Raw genomic sequence first — 21,678 nt, 5'->3', positions numbered from 1 at the left:
CAACATTGCATGACACACATTATCTTCGCTTCGCTTTACTTGAATTGCCCACGGCAAGTTCAGCTGAGTTTGGCTGGTGTCACTTGAACATGTTGGGATGATATGTTGCCTGCATTCCTCCAACTTTGGCTCAATTGTAAAGGAATGGCAGCATTTGGAGGGGTAAGCCCTCTATTTTTATGCTTTGTAAATTAATTAAACTTCCAATAGATATCATATATTAGATATTTGACACTGCTCTAAGATGGATTTTTTTTTTGCCAGGCAGGATAAAGTTAATTAAATTACAAATGACGTTACTGCATACTTTGGAAAGCCACACACTGTGCCAGAGGCAATGGAAAGGAGAGCTCCCCTGTGTACAAATTACAGGTTACATGTCTGTCTGTGTTTGAGTCTGACTGATTCTCACTGTGACTGTTTAAGTGAGTGACTAGTGCCTAGTGACTAACGCACACAGAGTACATGATATCCAGATTCACACGCGCATATATGCCCACAGGCCTGGAGAAAAGGGACTGCTGAACAGGCACAGGTGCAATCGGACGAATGGGTTTTTACGAGTGGTATCATGTTGGTGTGTCACAGCCATTGAGTTTGTTTATGGCGTCCAGGGTCACGCAGACTGGTTCTCATGGTCTATGTTTGTCTACGGTTCCCAGAGAATATGGCTACACATGTTCCACATTTCAGGGGTGTTTTGTTTCATGCGCTAGCAGCAGCACTACATTTAACTGGGGTTTACTGTCAGATTGGCCACCACCTCAACTTGAGGAATCTTCCTTCTTGTTTTCTCTTTTTAGTGATTGCTACTCCAAATTGATTTGGTTTGTTTTGGATTGAGCAATTAATCAAAATACTATTAAAACTGAAATATTTCCCAGTGCAATATCCAGATTGCGGAAGCAGCAATTTTTTAATAGAGGCAAATGTGTGACAAAACAGCACTATAATGAACTACTATGGTGGTGCGGAGATAAAAATGAAATCATCGGCAACTGGTGGTGACAGTGCATTTGTTATTGGGTATGTTGAAACATGTAGGCCATCTTCACAGTCAGAGCAGCTGCTAAACTTTGTGTCTATTTCAGGTGCATACAGTCGTCTAATTGTCTGTCTGTTTGCATCTGTCATAAATGTGATTTTTCAAGGCTTACTTGTTCCTAGAAGGCAACATACTTGCTCAGTTTGAATCCAGGATGTTGGGTTTGCCCCCCCCCCCCTTGTTTTTGCTACTATAAACACATCTGTCTGTATTGACATTGACATAATTCTCTTCAGTCTGTATTATGAGTGACAAGAACTCTGTTTTTATTGTAATGACAGACCAACAAAAACACAGATGGTCAAAAGTAAAGCTCAATTTGTTGCATAAAACATGTAGCTACCTTATCGTTCCTAAATTAAGTCAACACGTTATCCAGGAGCTTTGTGCTCAACTGGTCCTTTTTGTAAATCAGTAATCAATGCCTATATAGTGAAACATCTTAATTTCACAGTAATATTAGTTCAGTCCCTGGTTGTGGTCAAAGTGAATGACGCAAGTCAAGTACTTGTCAATGTCCACAATATGCAGGGTTCACACTTCACACTTAAGTCAGTAATCGGTGAACATTACAGGGCCATTGAACTTGGGAAGCTGCCGATATTTAACAGAAACTAATCCTTCAGACTTGGCGCATTTACTCTCTCTCACTCTCTTTCCCCCTGTCTCTCCTTCCTTCTCTGTGCCACCATGCTGCTGATTTCATGGAAAAGAAGTCAATCGCTTTATTCTTGACAATTACCTCAGTGGAAACCCATTGAAGCAATTTGCCAGTGCTCTCTTTTGTGGTAAAAGGAATAATTTATCTGGGGTATATTTGACGAGTCAAAGAGACAAGAAAGCCACCCGTGAGCGAGCAATACGTTCTCCTCTCTCTCGCGCTCTGACTTTCTCTGGAGTGCTCGCAGTCTGATAGAGTGTTTCTGATGGGAGTGTGGCTTTTGACAAGAAAATGACTAGAGGAATATTAATGCGCTGTATTTTATTCATCTTGAGGTCGTCTATCGCTAATGGTTTCCATTCATAGCTTAAAATAGATTTAACAAGAAAGTGCTTGCTTTGGGCTCATATCGTATAACTGTGGCTGCTGATCCTCTGATTGTGATTCCATGTTTTCATATCACGCTATAAATCCAAGGAGTGGTTTCCCTTTCTTTCATTCTTTGCCCCCTCCCTCACCTCTCCTTCTCTCACCCTTTTCCTTACCTTATTGAATGGTGAATCTGCTTTTCCACTTGTAAAACTGAGCCTCATGTAAGCCTCCTGGAAGAGCAGTACATTTCAAAGGAAAAGTACAAAAAAACATTAGCGATCATTTTTCAGTGTTCATTTATAGCAAATTTTTGCATTGATATTTGTCTGATGATTTTGATGGGGGCAGGAATTAATAGAATTTTGTTATTTTGTGGTAGGACTAGTTGTCATCCCTACAGTATTGTCCCATTATTGATAACAAGGTTATTGGCCAAAAATGTTGTGATATGATTTTAATATATAGCCACAAACACATTGTGGTATTACTTTAAGGCCATATCACTCAGCCCTTTGTGAGTGATACCAGTCATCCAGACCAACACTAAGCCCAATTTGTCAGAATTAGCGTGAGGCTCTTGCTTAGATATACAGACTCAAACAGAGGGTGTCCTTTGTTATGGACATAAACACCTACACACCACTTTCAGGACAGGAGCACACATGTGCACACACATACACAAATAAATACAGGCAGCTTTCCCCATTTGTGAAATGACCTTGTATGTTTTTTAATCATTTCCCTCCTAGGGTTCCCAAAACCCCTTCACGATTACCAACAGACCACCTGGTGGCCCGCAAGCCATTCCCACTTTGAAGTCTTTTGGACCAGGATTTATTTAATTATACATTAAGATGCATCCATAATATTGATGGGGTGGCCTGGCAGCCTTGGCACTACAAAGGGTCTCTTACCAGGTCCGAGGGAAACATGAGGGGTTTAACTAATAGCCGTGAATGCACTCACTCCAGGTTCACATTTCACTGAATTGAGGCCATTCTTCTTCATTAAAGTGGCCTGTGTTGTACTCCAAGCACAGCACATACCAGTGGATGGGAATAATTTCTAGCGAGAGCATCTGAAGTTTTATCGTTGCAGCATGGACAAAACAAAGATTCTGAATGGACCTGTCAAGGTTAAGAGTCATGTTGCCATAAACACATTGGTACAAAGAGCCAGTGATCTCTCCTCACTGCCGTATGCTTGGTTTTCTCACTGGAATTCTGTCAGAGATCCTGCACCAATTTGGGCATTTTGGTCAAACAAATCAGTGGCGTTAAGAGTCTGAAAACACCAAGGTCTGAGCATTTTCCGAGTGCATACCCACAGCCAAGTGAGTGCACTGGGACAGAGCTCTCCTTCAGTCTGCTCAGTGTAGCTGACGGGCAGCTCTTGGTGGGTACAGTGTGCTGCTGGGCACAGTGGACCCTGACACAGGCCCTCCTCAGTGTAAAAAGCCCTCGTCAGTCCTCATGGCAGCAGACCAGCTGAATTCCCTCGGATTACAGAAATATTTGGACGAACCTTAATCTAAGGCCTCACAATAATAATTTTCCTCCTCTGAAATGGAGAGAGAGCCTGTGCTGAAAAATATCACAGGTCTGAAGCAAAAATCAAGAGATCCAGCATTGTTCTCCGACTATCTTGTTTGCTTTGTCTCAGATCAATATACAACAAAACGTCTACGATCTCTACTCCCTGTCAATTTTTATTTACTCTGATAGTAGAATGGAGTTCCTTTTCCTTTGGTCTTTGTCATGACTGCTGATAGTCATTGAGCATATAGGCACAAAAAACCTACATTCAATTCAAACTATGCCATCAGACTTTAATTCCCCTCTTTCCCCATTGGTCCTCTGTGACTTGGGCTCCTTGGAGCTAGACTGTGCAAATACAGGGAGAGTGAGAGAGATGGAATGGACAAGAAGAGGGGATTTGAGATCCTTTGAAATGGCCATTGTCCTTAATGGGAAGGCCCTTTTTATGAATGACTGATTTACTTTAGCGGTACATCAGCATCTGGTTTGGGTTTGACTTGCATCTTGTTTTGGAAAGTTGAACCCCTTCACCTCCAAAGTCTCCACGTTAACTTGAACAAGATTCAAAGTCTGTGGGCTGACACACATCAGAGGACAAATCTGCTGCTTTAAAGGATACGTGGATTCATTGCTGTCAGTGTATTTTGTGCAGACAAATCCCCTTATGTGTTTTCTCACTGTGTCTGCTGTTTTTCAGTGACAGCTGATAAATGTATAGGCTGCCACTGCAGTCACTGAACTGATCAGAACCCCAGCCAGATGCAGCCTGTTTGCAACCTCTGAAATGAATATGCAGGCCAATCATGTCCAGGTTTTACAGGACTTTTGTTACCTCTATACCTCTGCACTAAGCCCCCCTTCATTCAATTTTTCTTCCCTCAGAGTTTACCCTCTTAACCCCTGTGTGTGGGTAGCCTCAGGTTGCTGAGGTTAGGTTAAACAAGCCACCATCAAAGCCATATTACCACTCGGGTCAGAGGAGGGTCGGGGTGCAGCAGGGTGTGTGGTTTGAGGCCCTAACTGGAGGGCACAACTGCCAACCAGCCAAAGAGTACTGCCCTGGATGGTTACACAAGCAGCAACTCTATTATTTTCAGCTTTACTCTGTGCACAAAGCACAGCTGTCCGTGCAGCCATACCAAATCACTGAGCAATGCTGCATGTGCCAAAGGAGAGTAAGTGAAAGAGCTGTTATCTGCAAGTAAAGTCAGGGGAAAAAAACTTTAGTCATGAAAGTAAAGATTAGTAGGGTGTTGAGGTGTGCTAAAAGTCTCTAGTGTTGATGGCCATTAATCTGAAAATTGCCTATCTTTTATGTATCTGGCAGCTGTGTGTCTGAAAACTCCATAGTGGCCTTTTTGTTCCAGTCCTTTGAACCCCTGGGCATTTTACGTTCCTCCCATCCCTCCCCAATATTCTTCCCCCAGCTTAACCATGATGAGTACAGTAAAGGCTCATTTAAAGGGTCATTAGTGCTAATCCTCCAAAACAATGAGGAAGGAGAAACAATGTGCTCCCTAGTCCTCTGACTCTGTCCAGGAATAAAGACCTCGTCTGTTCCACAGATGTATAGAAGTCTGTTCTACTTATATCACGATAGATGACATAAATAAATGACTCATTCAAAATGAAGGGTTTATGAACACAACATGAAACGCAATTCTCACAGAGGATTCCCAAGAGGTTCATGAAATTGGCAACACATACTTTGGTGGCAAGAAGGAAGCCATGGTAATAGCAGAAGAGAGTTTTGTAGGTAAGCTTTATGGTAACTTTCCATTTTCCAGCCCATATTATTTATTTTATTAACAGTGTATGAACTAGGTCTTCAGTAAGAATACATCCAGTAATGTTTAGATGGGTTAGGTGTACTCGGTGCCTTCCTTGCTGCGTTTGTGCCTGAGGGCAAGTACTCTGGATGACACTTTTCAAAATGTGTACAAAACAAGACACTTGGAAGTGATTGTGTTTGAACACACTGATCTAATCAATTTACTCTTCTGCAGTTAATCCTGGTAACCAGCAGTGATTAAAGAAGCATCTAAACTGAGCAATCTGGACAATTTAAGGACTCTCCAGTTTTTTATTCTAAAGCAGATGTAGCTTTTAACAACGGAATATTTGAGGTATTTACAATTTAAAAGTACTTGGTACAGTTGATTTGTCTCAGTAAGGTTCAGTAAAATCGTATTTGCTGAGTGCACTAACATCCGTGTTCAGTTTATTCTTTTCTTATCAAACCAGCTCAGTCAGGTGAACCAAAGACACTTTCTTTTCCCACGGGCCGCTCTTTCTCTCAGTCATGCTAGATTTTCTTATCTTAGCTGAGTCATTGGCTAGTTGGCCAATGTTGGTTTTTTTTTCAGGCTGAACAACCCTAAATTACGATAACGTGGTGCGGGGACGAGGATGCTTTTAGACCTGGCACAGGGATTTATGTTGGTGGTAACGGGAGATAGTTTCCTATGCAGGTTGTGACAGTTGGAGTTACATGTCAGAACAATGATGGGAAGCGGCAGCGGTTACAGTAGTGAACTAATACAAAACTGCTGCCTTACGTCATCACTGCCTCTAATTCATAAACAACCCTGTCATCGCTCATCATGATGTTTCACTATAGACGTCATCATATTAGGCAGACATTGCCCAACCCTGGAATGTATAATGGTACAATCATCACTCTGATAAAAGTACTTTCAGACCACAAATGTTTTTGTTATATGGAAGAAATATCTGTTAAACATCCTGAATTGTACATTTCAGTGTGAGTAAAGTCAGTCTGTTTGCTCTTTATTTTCCTCCATGTGAACAGGAAGCTTGCTTCATGTTCCATAGGTCTTAGCACAGCCAGCCAAATGCCATCAATCTACCTCTGCTCTACAAACGGCAGCAGCTAATCTCTACACGCTGCTCTCGCCACTCCAGCAGCTTGAAGCTCCATGTCATATTAACATGAAGAAGTCAGGTTACAGTGGATGCTACATAAATAAATAACTCTGGTGTTTCCTTTGATGAGGGGTGACTTTGAGATGGACAGCTGTCAGGTGATTCAGGAGTAAGTTTGGCTGACACAGAGCTGATAGAAAATCCTTTTGGTCATAGGTGAACTTCAGATGACCTAGTGAGGAAAGTGGATCAGGTGAAATTGAGTTAAGATGAGAGGTAGCCTCGAGGACAGCAGCTGCCTGAGTAACCTAGACATACATCCCATTGGTTGTTATGCATGGCACTTTATTTGGCCTGCCATCTCAGACAGTGTAGCTATTGATACCACTGTAGCTAACCACATCAGCACCACAAGGTTTGTATCGGATTCCACAGTGAACCCTCTTGTCCGTTTTCTCACTCGCTAAGTCGCATGAAGAGCCTATTGCTAGGAACCATCGGCATGCAAAATTGAATTTGCACTGGGTGCTAACACTACATTAGTTGGTTGACAGACTCACATTTGATTTCAAGTCTTCTACAGCTAGACAGAAATAGAGACTTGAGTTTTATCTAGATTTGGGCTACGTCTATTGTTTCTGGGAAGCGGTTCCATTTGTGTAGGAGGACTTGGACCCTCATAGCAGGAGAATTGTTTTTTGTTGGAGAAAGCCATGTATGTGTGAGTGTCTTATGAGTTTCTGCCTATCACCATATGTTTGTACAGTAGTGTGTGTGTCTGTGTGTGTAATTCACTGTGAGGTTCGGTGCAGTCTGCCACCCTGCGCTGGAGGGGTGTTTGTCCAAACGGCGCCAATGTTTGCACAGGGCCTGTCACGATCACTTTGCTGGCTGGCCCGGACACTGCTCATCTGAAACACAGGACAGACCGCAGTGCTCTTAAAGCTCTTTCTGAAGCTCTGCGTATCCCAAGACAACATCTCAGTGAAGGATAGATGGATAATCAGCGCAGTGCAAAGGACATGAATCACTTTTTCACCCATTTGATGTGTTTGTATGAGAAGATCATATGTAGTGGTGTTACTTATGAGAGCAAGTGTTTGCAGATGTTGGCTTTTCTGGATGTGCATGTATTTGTAGTTGCTGGACAAATAAACATTGTAATTTCTTGTAAAACAAATGTACTGTTAATATACTTCATACATTAACTGCAAGCTCCCTCTCTTAAATGTTTTTTCCTTCTTCAGTTACAGATACTGTAATATATTGAGGATTATGTCTTTGGGATATATTATCTGTCACAGTCATGTCAACCCCTAATCAGTTGATTATTTTAGAATATGAACTTCACCCTTTTAAAATGTTAATACACTTTTCCAGTGGCTTCCATTATGACTCAAACACCATAGATGATGATTTATTTGTGGAGGTAGCTTCCTCCTCTTGCCAATGGGGTCTGGCCCTTTGAAGAAATGAGGGTAAGGGTGGAGCCACCCAGAGGGGGTTTGACCAGGCTCAGGTGTCCCAGACCTGCCATTTATCTTCAGGCCATTAACTCAGAATAGCGAGCAGTATGGTGCCACTCGGTGGGATTGCTGTCCATAAGGCACCTTTTCACAGGCAATGATTGAGTACTCATTATTACATCGTCATAGTTCATCTCCCAGCCACAAGCCATTCTTTCACACATATGTTGTTACTGCAAGTTACCTGCTAATTTAGATCATCTTCACATTATATTATCATTATTACTGCTTAATCTTATAACAAATGGATTTATGGAGTTTTTGGAATTTATTTAAACAAGTGTGATACCTTTTTAGTGACTTTATAATGTCTGTCTTTTGAAGCTGGGCGTAGTGGTAGTATACATTTTACAATGGCCCCTGGTATCAGAGCAAACGATAGGCAGAAATTTTATGACCAACCATGACATTGTAAGAGAACAGGAGGCTGTAAAGAGCAAAGATGACTCAGTGCTAATCTGTGATTGGCGACAGTGGCACTGGGGTTAATGCAGCGGAACCCTCTCTCCGCCTCCCATACCCCCTAACCCCCTCCCCCCTAGTGTGGTCCCATCCTCCCCACCGGCCCTCTGTCACGCTTGACTCACCAGGGGGTGACTTTTGAGTGACAGGTGGACGGTGGGCCATGATTGGCTTATGCAGGAGATTGGCTGTGGGTGTTTTGAGTGCAGAGAGCCAATGGTGCAGTCTCTGCACAGTTAGCTGAGCAACAGCTTTCCAGTAGTGATAGAAAGTTTCCGTGTGTGAGTGTGTGTTGTCTGAGAGAGAAGGAGAGAGTGAAAAATACAAGGAAAAGTACAAGGACCAGAACAAAATGAGTCACAGGACTCTATGAGGTGAGGCCTGTGTTTCTGTTGTTTAGGGATTGTGTTTTGTATAGGGAGAGTGTTGATGGGGTTTCAGTCAGGATGCAACATATGTGTTTGAATTGTTGGGTAACTTTTCCTTGGTAGACCATCAAAGGCTCAAGTGCAGAAGAAACTTGTTTGGCTTCTCTGTTTATGGATAAACTATTGTCTGTGTGTCTGCGTTGTTGCACACAATGTCTCTGAAGTAAATATGCATAAATATTACTAGGAGGTCTCACTGTCTCTGAGAAAATGATGTAATTCTCCATCCTATTTTTGTCAAAAGTGCCCCCTTTATTTCTCTTTTCCGAGTGTTCCTTGTTCTGATGTCTCCATGTGTCCTCTCCTTCTGTCTCTTCACAGTCGACCACAGCTGTGAAAGCAGCACGGCTTTGAGTGATTGGCCTGGCTGGACCTCTTCTCCCTCCCTTTACCTCTCCATTAATCCTCCCATCTACCCATCCTGTCTCTGGTTGTCTCAGGCACCATGCTGATGCAGTGGCTGGCCTGGTTGGCCCTGCTGTCTTTGGACTGGGCTCCAGGCAGCTGGGCCTTCATCACAACCAGGGCTCAGGGCCTGAGGGGTCGCATCCAGAGAGACCGCAGGAACATCCGGCCAAACATTATCCTCATCATGACTGACGACCAGGATGTTGAGTTGGGTAAGATTGGCACACTTGCAAGTCTTCCTGGAATTGAATGAGTGCTGTTTACGTTTCATCTGGGCCCCTTTTACTTACTTTTACAATGTTTCTTAGATCATTTCAGTTTTCCTATTCTTCCTCTCTATTCTGTCTTTCAATCTCTTTGTCTTTGTGGGTTTTTGCATCAGGATTTATGCAGTCTTTCATCACACATGAAATATTAAATAGAGGCCATAAGCCAGAGCCGAATGGCCATCTGGCCTATTAACTGCTGAGTTATTATTTGCCACTCAGAGAAAATAGTGGGAAAAGTAATATAAATGGACTGAAATATGTATGTTTATCCACATCAGAATGTATTTAAAAAATCAATAGCATGTGTATTGGCCCATTTCAGTGAAACTAAAGCACTCAGCACTGACCTCCACTCTTGTTCTCCAGGTTCTCTACAGGTAATGAATAAAACCCGCAAGATCATGGAAGATGGAGGCACATCTTTCACCAATGCCTTTGTCACCACACCCATGTGCTGCCCGTCACGGTCCTCCATGTTGACGGGCAAGTACGTCCACAACCACAACACCTACACCAACAATGAGAACTGCTCCTCCCCTTCCTGGCAAGCTCAGCACGAGCCACGGTCATTCGCTGTCTATCTCAACAACACTGGCTACAGGACAGGTTGGTGAACAAAGACACACACTCACATACATGTGCAGTTTTCTAAATACAATAATCAGCTATAAAGTCAAACTGTGTGTCCCCAGGGACCTCAACATACAATCTAATAAAGTTTTCTAGTAAAGTGGCATTTTTCAGGTTATGATTGGGTTCAATCTCAGTTTATGCAAAGATATTGTCAATCACCACCAGCTCGAATGTCCTACTGGCCTCTCTATTTTCAGTCAATGCAAATTTTTATAGTGAGCTAGACTCCACCGCCCTGCCTGGCTGGCTGCTGTGAGAAATGCAAACACGGTGAGCGTGCCAGGTCGCTGTCATGTCTCATCAGACAGTGTCTGTGTGAGTGATGGGCAGGCGTTGGACTGGGCAGCTCAGTGGGGTCCTGTGGGCTGCAGCACGGCCTGCGGTTTTCGAGCTGATGCGTTAGTCTGCAATTAGCCTTCTCTGGGACAGGCTGGCTTCCTGCCCAGCCTATCCGAGAATTTTGTGCAGTTAAGCCAGGGCAAAGAGACTAGCAGAAAAGTTATGCGTCACATATTCGAACACACAGATAAAGTCACACAAATGCACAGAAATCAGATTTTCACAGGCATAAGGAAATGAAGAAAACATGTATTTATGTTTTAAGACATCATATTGAAAGAAATCCTTTTTCCTCTTGTCTTTTGCAGCCTTCTTCGGCAAGTACCTCAATGAGTACAACGGCAGCTACATCCCACCTGGGTGGCGCGAATGGGTTGGATTGATAAAAAATTCCCGTTTCTATAATTACACTGTCTGTCGGAATGGTTACAAGGAAAAACACGGTGCTGATTATGCCAAGGTATGTGTGCCCATAGTTTCTTAAAAAGGGGCCATTAACTCAATCACTCATTTGTTTTCCCTTTATGATCTAATATAGAGACTGTGCCTGACAAATTGCAGGTTCCAATCCACTTATAAACACAGACAGTGAAGCTCTTCACTTATCATGGTGTTGTGATCCAGGCTGACAGGAATTCTCATTCAAGAATTAAAGGGAGTGAGGCGTCTTGAGGCGGCGTCTCTTCTTTCTGTAGCATCCTTTTATTATGACCCACCTCACCTCAACATCTAGACACTGTAAAACTGAAGCATATTTATAAGAAGTCAATGTTGCCTGTGATAAATACCACCCTCCACTTGTTTTTGTCTCTCTTTCTGTCTGTCTACCTTTTTGACTTTGTGCTGTAATGCTACAATATAGAAAGGAGGTCAAAGTTCACTTTACAACTGAAGATTCTGAAGATGAGCACTGTAGTAACACTGTTTTTCTGGCTCTGGATGGCACTGATCATTAATCTTCCCCAAATGTTTTTGTAAGAGCTGTCAGCTTGTTTTCGCAGCTCCGTGCCAGTATCTTCCCAGGTAGCGTAGTCCTAGGTACATGAGGAATCCATGAGGAGAGTTTATAGTTTGGATTCTTGTCAAGTTTCAAGATGGCCTGCCCAAAAGATGGGCAAACAAATGTTTGGGCCGCTTTTCCACTGCCAGCTTGGACCGAGGTGTAAAGTTACCCACAAGCTGAGGCCGAGGTGTTTACATGACATGGGCTTGGTCAGCAGATTGTGGTTGCAAACCAAATGGACACACTATTTGCTATTTACTGCCAAAAACCATTAACCTGTTACCACCGGGACAAACACTACTCCTCTTTTCAGATTCACACCGGGTGAGGAGGTCATGTATTCTATACAGAATGAAGCTGGCACACCGAGTCTTTGTGATTAGACACTGTGTACACAATGATTTCATTCAATTTGGTCCTTTTTGGTTTTCCATCAGTTGGAGAATGAGTTCATTGAGGTTAACGCCTTTGTCAGAGACCCTTTTGTGTGAGATTTACTTTGACAATATGATTCCTTCTTTAAATGCCATGACAGAAGTCTAATTTTTCTCGAGGATACAAAGCAGCCTGCATTGCAAGCCAGATGTGAATTGTTTGTGTCATGAATGCAAACAGAAAATTCCCCTGATCAGAGATCAAGAAGTCTTCAACTAATTGGGAACTCCCCATCGACAAATATTGTAATTTGTAAATCCACAACGCCCTGCTGTGTTGACAGTCAGACCACTTAATTTGTTACGACACTTAAATCATCAGAATCTCAATTTAAATAGACAAGTGTCATTGGGGAAACAAATCATGTGCGAATGAGTTTGTATTATGTGACTACCACTTAGTGCTCATCATCTCCAAATGGTTCTGGGAAAAGTGATACTCCTCACCTCCCTGACTATTTTATAGCTGTTGGACAGGCATTCCCCATGACACCGTCACTTCCTTTTGACCTGCCAAAGCCCTTAGCAGCAGCGGCTCAGATGTTGGAGAGCTGGCATCACCGAGAAAACAAGAATGGCAATGCTTCACCATGTGCACGCAATCACCGGCCTCCACGGGCATGTGCAGCCAGCCAGGCCATGAAAGCTGGCCTGGCTATAAAGCCTATTAATAGAGACAGGATGAATCAGCTAAACCCACTTCTGACATTTTCAGGGAAATCACCCTTTACCCTTTCATTCTGAACCTGGCACTCCCTTCCGCATGTTGTGTGCCATACAGTGGCGTGCCAAAGCTGCAGGTAGAATGGATAATCTACTGTTGGAAACTTGGCAAATGCTATTGTGATTTTAGTTAAGGGTGTGACCTACAGTACATTTTAAAAAGAGACTCCCACCACGCCTGGAATAAAGGTTTTGATAAAAAGTCACGCCTGTGGGATGTTTGATGTGACAATTTCACATTCCTTATGTCCTGAGCTCTTTATAGCAAGTTACACTTTTATTCATTCAGTTGTCCTCTTTATAAAATTGGAAAAACAGAGCACTTAAGGTCATGCTCATAAAACTTCTTTAGCGTCTCCTGTGCGCATCCCTCCCTTCAGCTCATTTATGTAGCACAGTAATCCCTGAGGCTTGTATCTTTTGAGCGCATTGTGCCTGATTTGTGTGTTCCATTATCTCCCAGAGTAAATCAGTGACAAGGAGAGAAAGTACCGGTACATGTTAAGAGAAAAGGGGTAGAAGAAAATGAAGCTAAATGGGGAAAAAGGGAATGGATAGCCTGGAGAGGAGGAGTAGAGGGTTGGGAGCTGTCATAACAACATACCATTTGAGAGCGCCAGGCTCCTCTCACCATCAAGTGGTGTCACATTCAATAGTGCAGAGATTCACTGATGAGGCAACAGCCCATATACTGTATACACATACACACACAGACTCAAGCACACACTCACATTTAAACGCACACACACACACACACGCACACACAGAGGCGAGCTGCCAGCTGTTGACTCGACAGATTGGTAGTGTAGTGTACTCAATGGCCCCAGTTCATATCCCCACTGGCCCCTCTCCATTTATTTGAAAATGACTGGACGAGGGAAAGCAACATGTCACGGTGACTGGTCTGAGTTTATCAAAGCTCGTGTTGTTTTGCATTTTTTCCACCTTCTCCTTTTACCCCTCTCTAGATGAGGTTTTAGCCCTGCGGCACCCAATAATTTCTGGTGTTTGCTCTCTTTTTCCAGGACTATTTCACAGATCTGATCACCAACGACAGCATCAACTTTTTCCGCATGTCCAAGCGGATATACCCTCACCGTCCTGTCATGATGGTCATCAGTCATGCTGCTCCTCATGGCCCAGAAGACTCGGCTCCACAGTACGCAGAGCACTTCCCGAATGCTTCACAGCACATGTAAGTTACATTCAGGCTCACATTATCACTCAAGAACTCATCAGGTTTCCTACATAGGATTCTTAACCCTGTCCTTACAACGAGAAATGATTGTTTCGGCTCTTTATTTCCTGACTACATACACAGACATCCTGGCAGCTTTCACTGCTGCAGTATGGAATTTCTCTTGTTAACATCCAATTTAAGTTTTATGATTTGGTGTACCTAACGTTATTACAGTGCTCACGCCCCTCAATCCCCAGTGATGACAGGTTGCTTAGAAGCTGCTAAGGCAGAGCGTGAAATCAAAATGATTTATCATCCAAGAATAGCTGGGGCACATACCATTAAGAAAGATCAGGGATGACTTTTTTTCATGGAGCACTGTGCTCATGCCAAGCCTACATTGGCCTTCCACAAATCTCGTCACTGAGCTGAGGCAGTGCAGCAATAGTCTGGGTCGTTCCATGGCAACATGCCTCAGACAGACTCCCAGAATGCACCACTGCACTGTGTGATGGGATGGTGTGTTGGGTTCAAGTGGGGCTGTGAAATATGGCTTTGAAATATTATTATACCTTGATAATGATAACACAGCAGTATTGTAGGGATGGCTATTGGTACTTTCACAAAATATAAATCATCAGTAATGTGTATATGATTATGGAGTGGATAAAGGCAAGTATTAGGATAAGGAGAATAGTCTGGTAAGTTCAGAAAATCACATCACTTTACTGTAACTCATTCTTTAAAACCAGGAAAATACAACACTTGCACCATATCACAATATAACAATATCCAAAATTTAACATAATAGTTTCATATAACTATAACAATGTATTATCAGTATGTTTTGTCCAGTCCTAGGTGCTAGATTTTCAGTGTATCTGACTTCTTCCTCTCACTCTTTATCCACTTAACATTCCTCTAGGTCTGTTTGCTCTACCACTTTGTCGCTCTATCTGTGCATCTCTGTTTTTTGTCTGTCTTTCTGTTTATCTCCCCCTGTGTCTCCTGGTGTCTTGTCTCATTCTCTCATCCCTCGCGTCTCTCCTCACCCCTCCTCTCCCCCTTTCTGTGAAATTCACAAAAAGGACTTCCTGATCCTTTCCATATCAATCAGTAGTTTCTCCCCGCAGCACTGGGGACGAGAGGAATGCATTGTGCACCTCCGAACACCCTTTGTGACATTATTAATTTATTTTTAGCTCGAGCCTTTGGGTGAAGGGGAGTGGGGCCTGTGGGTGACTAAAAGGGGGTTGCCCCAGTGATTGTGTGTAGGTGCAGTGTGTGTGCTGTGGTTGGTATGGGTGGGTGTTTGTTTTGGTGTTTGTTTGTTACACTCTTATATAAAATATTTTCACTGGCAGATGTTGTGGAACAAATTCCTTTATAAGTATGGTTTTGATACTGTTCCATTTTGACTTGGTAAAAGGAGCTTTTCTCTACAAAAGCCATTAAGTCCCTGGTAAGGTCATCCACTAATGGAAAAGATATGACTGAAAATGTGCCTGGTCTGCATTTTTCTGTCTTCTATACTTCTCCTCCATAATGCACGGAGTCGGGAAGAGACAGCGTGGCAGTAAAGGAGGAGCTGCCTCATAAATCAAATGAGCGTCTGTACTTTTGACAGCAACAATAGCAGGGGAGGGTTTGATGTTAATGTCATTAACATTCCTCTCTGAAGGTGTTTTTACCCTGTCTCTATGCTCCTGACTTATTTTAAACACTATAGATGTGCTGCGGTTTCTCAGTGGCATGTAGAAGGGAGTGAATGGGAGTTATTTTGGTTGTCGCTCAACAAACGCTTTAGGGAATGTTACTAATCCTCATGCGGGATGTGTCTATGTTAAGTTTTGTAAGGTCAGGAGGCATTCTGGGGTGAACAGTAGGCCCTGGGCTGCTGTAATCCACAGCTAATACCACAAAACGTGACCTATATGCGACAGGTGGCAGGTGTGACCTCTCCTATGGACTGGCTCAGTTCCACTGACCTCTGCATTCCTGGTTCCCCGGTGCCCAGGGCCCCATACCTTGGTGGCCCATTGCCCAGAGACAGGTCCCTTTGTGGTGCTTATTAGACCGCCTGGCTTGGTGGGTGAAGAGTTCACCCTTCTCACAAAGCAGGCCTGAGGAGACGAGGGCAGAAGGCAGCTCACTCAATCAGAGCAAAGCGGCTCCCATAGCAGCTCTTCATTAAATATCCAAGTCTTGATACTTTGTCCAGCAGCTGCCTATTCAATGGTGGAAGCTGTTCATTTATATTTGTTTTTGGAATTAATTACTTTTAGTAGAAGGGAAATTTTTGGTTGTTGTCACTTAACCTTCCAACATTACAGCTGTGAAGCTGACTTAGATTCTGGGACTAACTGCATATGCTTGCAGTATATTATTCATACACTATTTTGCTTTGAATTGCAGAAACAAACATTGCAGGCACAATTAAGCCATCTTAATACATAAGTGTACTGTATTTCTTATGCCACAATAATAACACAGACAGGTGAACAGTTCCTCTCACTTTTAACTCCACAAACAAGACCGCCTCTCCCTCATTTTTGCTCTTTATCCAAACTTGTTATTCCCCTCAGTTTAAATGACCATGACTTATTGAGTTTTTGGTCCAGAAGTTGTTGCAAACTTGACTTTGGGGCCTATTATTTTCTTAAGCATGTGCCAACCCTCAAATGACTTGTCTGTGCCAAGAGCACAGCGGAGCGAGGAGACTCTCGTCTCTGTGTGAGGGAGAGAGACGTTCAGAGAGGTGTGGAAAAACAGCTAAGGTGCTGGCTGCTGACGATTAAGACGTTTCCTTCAACAAACAGAGCAGCTATTGATGCGTGTCAAATGCAGTGGACAACTGTGACACCTGTTACTGCACAGTAGTTTGTGAAAAGTAGCAGACAGGTGTTTTTTTGGCATCGTAAACGGGGTCTTCGGCTCTGCTACGTGCTCTGATAACTCGCGTTGAGACAGATTTTCTTACTTTTATGCGATTTTATCAGGCACACAGTATATAAATAAGTTATATCTGCCTTGTTTCACATGTCTCTCTCCTCTTTCCATCCTCTGTGCCCTCCTAGCACCCCCAGCTATAACTATGCCCCAAATATGGACAAACACTGGATCATGCAGTACACAGGCCCCATGAGACCCATCCACATGGAGTTCACCAACTTCCTCCATCGGAAGAGGCTGCAGACACTCATGTCTGTGGATGACTCAGTGCAGAAGGTACTATATTTATTGTAATTTTTAAATCTGGAAAGTCCACTGTGTGTCTGTATTGCCTCTTATTGTTGTTTATTTTACTTTACCAGGTTTTTGACATGCTTGAGGAAACTGGAGAGCTAGACAACACTTACATTATCTACACAGCAGACCATGGCTACCACATTGGTCAGTTTGGGTTGGTGAAGGGCAAGTCGATGCCCTACGACTTTGACATCCGTGTGCCGTTCTTCCTGAGAGGACCCAACATAGAGCCTGGGGCAGTGTAAGTCAAAGTCTTTGCATTGTGAAAGTCAATAATTAACTATACTGTGTGCATTTTGATAAAATGTCTATCAGTGTCTAAGATTTTGTCATGCTTGGGATTGTTATTTTATATCAGTGTATTTCAGAACATTCAGTAAGCTTTGTTTGCGTGTCGTTCTTCAGAAACCCTCATCTGGTGCTAAACATTGACCTAGCTCCTACAATCCTCCACATCGCTGGGCTGGACACTCCTCCAGACATGGATGGAAAGTCCATCCTTAAGCTTCTGGAACAGGATAGGACTGGCAACAGGTCTGTACGGATCCATCATGCCATGCTGTAATGGATATAATGTGTACAGTAATTGCACAGTGTGCATGATAACAGTCCCATTCATTTGCCGATACTGAGCAAATGCAGATTTCCATAGAGCCAAAATAATTGCTTTTGCTTCAGCTGAGCACAAAGTGGGTTTGGGGTAATTTGGTGGATTTTCCTTGGCTGTAGGACTTTGGCTGTCATTCAGTGTGGTTCTTCTTATAAAGCTTCTTGTAGAATTTGTTTGTCCCCCAGAAAAACACACTGGACAAACGGTGTCCAGTCCAGTATCAATGCAAAATCGGTGTCCTTTACTGGGCATTTAAAAGAAGCAGATTGTTAATATATCTGCACTATTGAATAATAAAAATTGGTCAACCTGGAAAATATTTATTGTGCAAGTGAAAGATAATAATCTATTTGATACACACAGAGCATTACACTTATTCCCTCAACCCACAAGGTCTTGAGCTTTGTATGATCCACATAATGTTGGCTTGCTGCATACCTGACATACTGTAGCTGACGGTGAGTGCACAGTCCATATGAATTCTATAAACTTTGTGCGTTTTGTTTTCCTAGATTCAAACCCAACCGGAAACCCAAAGTCTGGAGGGACACATTCCTTGTGGAGCGAGGGTAAGCTGGGTTTTCTTTATTCCTTTTCCACACCGCAGGCACATCCATGTCATTGCAGGGCATTGTGTGTCACACAAACCTGACAAAACATTTCAATGAACCCGAAATGTGCTCAAAAGGTTCAGTGCAAGTTCCCTGTTCCAGCAAAGCAGCCGCTTTTCCCAGTTATTTGTTATCTGACAGACATTTCCTGACCACAGTCGGCTTGGAAGGCAGCGGCAGTGGAAGAGGTTGAAATATTTAAAGTTGTTTGTTAAAGCTATAAGCGACTGGCAAATTATGACAGTTCTCACAGCAGGCGCTGACACATGCGTAACCAGGTCATATGATCAAAGAAAAACAAGCAGAGTTTTTGTTCTGAAGAGGCCTTATGTATATTGAGCACATGATCGGTGCTCAAAACCTGACTTAGCCTGCTGTTCTTGCACTGCGGGAGACAGATGGAAGATACATTTCAGTAACATGGTAGAGCCAGATGCGCGTAACATAAACAAAGGCTAGTCAGACTCAGGATGATGTTACCTGAGGAATGGCTGGAGGGCTCTCACTCAATCCACTCACAGGACATGTCACCAGCTCTTCTAGTGTGGAATGCGGCAGCCACACTATAGCTGACGCTTGACTGTTTCCCTCAAGACTGTTGTCTTTGTCAGGCACGGCATCACATACGGTACATGCCCCCTCGCAAACCCCGTCAGGTCTTTATTTAACCTCCCCTCTGCTGCCAGATATACATTGCTGAAAATGATACCTCCAGCCTGACAGCAGGCTTTTGTTCACCTAACATGTTAAGCTGTGGTAATGCCAGGGGTACACTGACAGAAATCTGACAACTTGGAGAGGAATAATCCCATCAAGCTCGTCTTCGCATGAGAAAAAAAGTTTTGAAAAATTAGGTAAATAAGAAGGAAAAGACATATGGGCAGTGTTAGGAAAATAAAGGGGGAGAGAACAGTAACACCAGCTGGGGCCAGACTGTGCTGGCAGCATGTCTGATGATACTGTATAATACAGTAAGTCATGTTCTCACATACAGCTGCTGTTTTCTCCTCAATCCCCTTTTTTTTCCCTCCACTCACTGGCTTGGCACTCCCATCTCCTTTCCACTAATCTGCAAGTGTACCAGTGAGCACATCAGGATCCATGGACACACATCCAAGAGTATAATGGATAGTTAGCTCTGCTGCCGTGCACACACATCAGTCTCCTGTCTGTTTGACAGAAACACTAGCCGCTCTGTAGGCTGCTGTGTATGAAATGAAAAGAGTGTGACCTCTGACCTGTAGGGGCTTGAGCTCTTTTAATCCATTCCTCCATTAATCCACACTGTTTAGAAAGTCTATCTGCTTGTGCGCTCGTCTCTAAATGCTGAGATTAGCCTCTGCAGACCTTTCACTCACCCGGGCACAGATGTAGCAGCACACACAGTAGCTAATGTTTTTTTCGTACGGTTCCTCTCACTGGTCATGTGATACGCTTTGCCATTTAATATCCTCACACGACCTTACAGTACAGTACCGCTGAGCCCGTGAAACGCTGACTGACAGCTGGGACTGACCGTGTTGTTCGGGAATCCAATCATCTACGTAATGCAGCCATCAGGGAGTGACATCTACAGCAACTGTTAGCTCTTTAATCACCCTTGGCTAAAGGCAAGAGGCTGCAGCCAAGCCAATGTGTGAACCTTGGCTGTTTTCCGCCTGGAACAGAACGCGAGCGGACAACACAACAACGGGTCTACTCTTAAAGGGGACAGGTTGTTCTGTGCTGCGTCGTCGCCGTCATTCTGTCTGTGTTCGTGAGCAGCCAGGCCGTGTTGGCAGACAGTTGGGAATAGAGAAGGGGATGAGGTGTGGGGAGGGAGGCTGGCATGGCCTGGGCAGACACTCAGCCAGGCCTTGTGGTTGTAGCAGAGGAGAAGGGGGCATTGCAGTCGAACGTGATGCCAAGCCAAGGTCAAACAGCTTGGCCTAGAGCTGAGCACTGGTGTGAGGCTGAGCTGAGCTCCATGCCCAGATCCTTTGGCACAACACAGACGCTTCATAATTTATCCATTCATGACTATAGCCGTGACAGAAAGTAAAAAACAGGAAACTCTTCAAGTGAATAAAACTTTAATTCAGCTCGCTTATGTTGAGTAATACTTTAATAGTTTAATAGTGACTCCTTGAATAAGTCTTTTTGTTGATGCCGATTTCCTCCTAATTCTGTTTACTTGTTTTGCGCAGAAAGATCCTGAGAAAGAAGGAAGACTCGGTGAACACTCAGCACACCAACAGCCTCCCAAAGTACAAGAAGGTCAAAGAGACTTGCCAGCAGGCTGAATTCCAGACACCCTGTGAACAGCCTGGACAGGTAAAACAAACACACCCACGTGCACTCTACAAACCTTTGTGAGCAGAAATGAGTTGTCCTGATATCCACTGAGGATAATTTCTTTAGTTCTGCTGAAACATTAATGAGTACCGCTCTCGCAGTGACCTCCATGCTGCCTCTTGAACTATTTCACAGAGCCACAAGTGAAATAGTCATTTACAGCACATCAGTTGGTTCATAACTGGACCCTTTTGTGCTGTTTTGTGGTGTACTGGTACTTCCTTTTCATCTGAGCCCATTAATTCTCTGGCAGTCCCACAGCCAAGTGCTACAGTAGTGGCCTTGGAGCACGCAGACCAGAACAATACAAATTGTTACAAGTTTCAGGTAGCGTTAAATGACGGGCCGAGCTTCTGAGGAGCTGACTAATGCAATCCAGATCCATTTTATGATCACATAAATGTGCGTATGTAGTAATCAGTTATTAAAGACAGCAACAGAGCACATTTTTTGCTTGATCTCAGCAGTGTGTGTTGTGAACGCATGTGAGATTGTGTGTACCTGCGATAGATGTGTTGAAATGGAGTCATTTACAGTACACGTCATAATTTGTAGCTGCATAGCACGAGGGATAAGGTTTGGTCATAAATGGCTCGTCTGCCAGGATTTAACATGACCTCCCAGTGAGCAGCATGAGAGCCAGTGGAATATTTCCTTTTAAATTATAGGGGGAATGGGACCTAGACACAGCAATCAGACAAGTGCTTCATCTCTCATCTTCATTTTGTTCTTGTTTCCTTTATTCCAGCTCGTCGTCTTCTGTTGTTTGCATGCACGATAGTAGCAGTGGTTAGTTTCTTTTATGTTCATCTCATTAAACTGAGAAAATATTCAACAAAAAGCTGCAGGCTGAATCTTTACGCCCACCCTTTTTACCATTTCACAGATGTACAAAACAGAAAACCAAAAGCTTCATACAAAATAATGATTACACTGTTTTATACTGCCTTATTTTTATTGTTTTTAG

General features: G+C 43.3%; 1 protein-coding gene across 8 annotated transcripts in view; it reads left to right on the top strand.

Annotated features, from left to right (window-relative positions):
* The window catches only part of sulf1 (sulfatase 1), an 82,865-nt gene that overhangs the window by 51,025 nt on the left and 10,162 nt on the right, over positions 1–21,678 (top strand). For 6 of the 8 annotated variants that reach the window (XM_037078475.1, XM_037078472.1, XM_037078474.1 and 3 more), the window contains 9 exons: positions 9,359–9,538; positions 9,962–10,201; positions 10,876–11,027; positions 13,753–13,922; positions 16,985–17,135; positions 17,222–17,397; positions 17,562–17,690; positions 18,279–18,335; positions 20,564–20,690. In XM_037078475.1, the coding sequence (XP_036934370.1) occupies positions 9,359–9,538; positions 9,962–10,201; positions 10,876–11,027; positions 13,753–13,922; positions 16,985–17,135; positions 17,222–17,397; positions 17,562–17,690; positions 18,279–18,335; positions 20,564–20,690 (1,382 nt within the window). Of the gene's footprint in view, positions 1–9,239; positions 9,539–9,961; positions 10,202–10,875; positions 11,028–13,752; positions 13,923–16,984; positions 17,136–17,221; positions 17,398–17,561; positions 17,691–18,278; positions 18,336–20,563; positions 20,691–21,678 lie in introns of all 8 variants that reach the window. The other 2 variants (XM_037078477.1, XM_037078476.1) reach the window with 1 other exon arrangement.

This window comes from Acanthopagrus latus, chromosome 19 (genome assembly GCF_904848185.1).
Source record: "Acanthopagrus latus isolate v.2019 chromosome 19, fAcaLat1.1, whole genome shotgun sequence".
NCBI classification, from domain to species: domain Eukaryota; kingdom Metazoa; phylum Chordata; class Actinopteri; order Spariformes; family Sparidae; genus Acanthopagrus; species Acanthopagrus latus.
The sequence above is the reverse complement of the archived record's forward strand: the minus strand, read 5'-3'. Positions and strand labels throughout refer to the sequence as shown.